At 47.7% G+C, this 1,917-nt stretch overlaps 1 protein-coding gene across 1 annotated transcript in view; it reads left to right on the top strand.

Annotated features, from left to right (window-relative positions):
* The window catches only part of LOC102811174 (carcinoembryonic antigen-related cell adhesion molecule 5-like), a 112,429-nt gene extending 111,274 nt beyond the window's left edge, over positions 1–1,155 (top strand). Inside the window, 1 exon segment of the mRNA XM_006871508.1 lies at positions 948–1,155. Coding sequence (XP_006871570.1) covers positions 948–1,155 — 208 coding nt within the window.
* The last annotated feature ends 762 nt before the right edge of the window (positions 1,156–1,917 follow it).

Consider the following 1,917-nt stretch of genomic DNA (forward strand, 5'->3'; position numbering starts at 1 on the left):
GGTCTTCCTTATTCACTGTACAGCTTTCGCATGCGTATGAGGTGATTGAAAATACCACGGCTTGGGTCAGGTGCACCTTAGTCTTCAAGCTGACATCTTTGCTCTTCAACACTTTAAAAATGTCTTGTGCAGCAGATTTGCCTAAGGCAATATGTTGTTTGATTTCTTGACTGCCTTAAGGAAATCTCGCATCTATATTTGTACAATCAGCTAACATTTTACCTTGGTTTTGTTGGTGGTGGTGGTATTTGGTGGATGTGGTTAGAAACTGCTTGTATTTACTGACCTTTGGTGGATGAGGTAAAAGGCAAGCCTGGAGTCACCATGGCCCTGAGACCGGAAGAACTAAATGGGAGCTGGTTACCTCTACTACCAACTGTTCTGAATGGGAGCACATTAGAAGACTCTGGATAAGAGGAGGAGAAAATATAGAACCAAACTCAACATTATGAGAAAGACTGGCCTTACTAGTCAGAAAAAGACTGGAGGAATCTGAAACTATGACCCTCGGTCACCCTTAGATTTGGAACTGAACTCACCCTCATGGTCCAATGTTCAGCTAAGTGGTAGCTAGGTATACATGGAGGACAACATTAGTAAGGTAGGCTCACCATGGAATGGTCAACCATTCAAGATCAAAGGGGTAGCATTTATGTAAGCACAAAATTCAGATGGATTGGAAAGGAAGGTGGACTCGAAACAAGAATCACAGGGAGAAACTGGAATAACTCACGTTACATGGGGGGAACCGCCATCATTGAAAAGAAATCAAGTGTATGATGTGTTGAGTGTAAAACTGACAATCTGCTCTGCAAACCTCCACTCAACTCATAATAAAAAGTTTCAAAATTAAAAATAATAATAATAAAGATGGTATGGTAGGCAGGGAACCCAACTTTTTATTAACTTGTGCTCTGTAAATTCAGGGGGATTTTGTCCCTTACTAGTAGACATTCGCCCTCGGGGCTGAAGGCGGTGGTGGGGGAAAGTGAGTGTCCGCTAGGGACCCCGGGAAGCTGGGACCGGGGCGCACGGGCTCATCGGAGACCGGCGGCGGGGAAATCGAGGCTGGGCTGGATGTCCAAAGTCCTGGATCCTAGAGGGGGCGGGCTAGGGCCTGGTCCTACCTGGCCACCCAGCTTTCCAGGGCCATAATGGAAGACTTGGAAACAACTTTGAGAACCCAAAGGGCGGGCTCGGGATGCCTGGATTCCCTAGGTTTCAGAGGCGGGCGCTAGAACCCGAGTTGGTGAGCCAGGCAAAGTTGTGGGGACCTGAACACTTGGAAACCAAAGATGCGAATTGGAGTCAACTGGATGCACTGGTGGGTTAAGTGTTGGGCTGCTAACTGCAAGGTTGGCAGTTCAAATCCACCAGTGGCACCGCCAGAGAAAGATGAGGCTGTCTACTTCCGTAAAAGGTGATGCTGTGGGTTAATGCGTCAGACTGCAAAGCTGTTTGAACTGCAAGGTTGGCGGTTCAAGCTCACCAGTTGCTCCTAGTAAACCCTACACAGGGTCGCTTTGGGTTGGAACAGACTCGATGGCACTTAACAACAACAACAAGTAGACATTCTGATGTGGTGCTGTGGGCTAATGCGCCAGAGTACAAAGCCGTTGGAACTGCAAGGTCGGTGGTTCAAACTCACCAGTTGCTCCTTGGAAACCCTGTACAGGGTCCCTATGAGTCGGAACTGACTCCATGGCACATAACCACCACCACCAGTAGACATTCTCAGTTTATTTCCCCAGACCAGAGACTTAGAGAGGAACACAGGAGGACCCAGAGCCTGAGGTCTGAGAAGATACAAAAGTGCTGGCTGCTACAGACTCTTAAAATGGAGTTGTAAAGGGCAGATGTAGGTTTCTACAGATTGCTAGCTCTCAGTTCAAAGAACCTTCTGCTGGGAGCAGTGGT

Source organism: Chrysochloris asiatica, unplaced genomic scaffold, assembly GCF_000296735.1.
Source record: "Chrysochloris asiatica unplaced genomic scaffold, ChrAsi1.0 scaffold00168, whole genome shotgun sequence".
Classification (NCBI taxonomy): Eukaryota; Metazoa; Chordata; class Mammalia; order Afrosoricida; family Chrysochloridae; genus Chrysochloris; species Chrysochloris asiatica.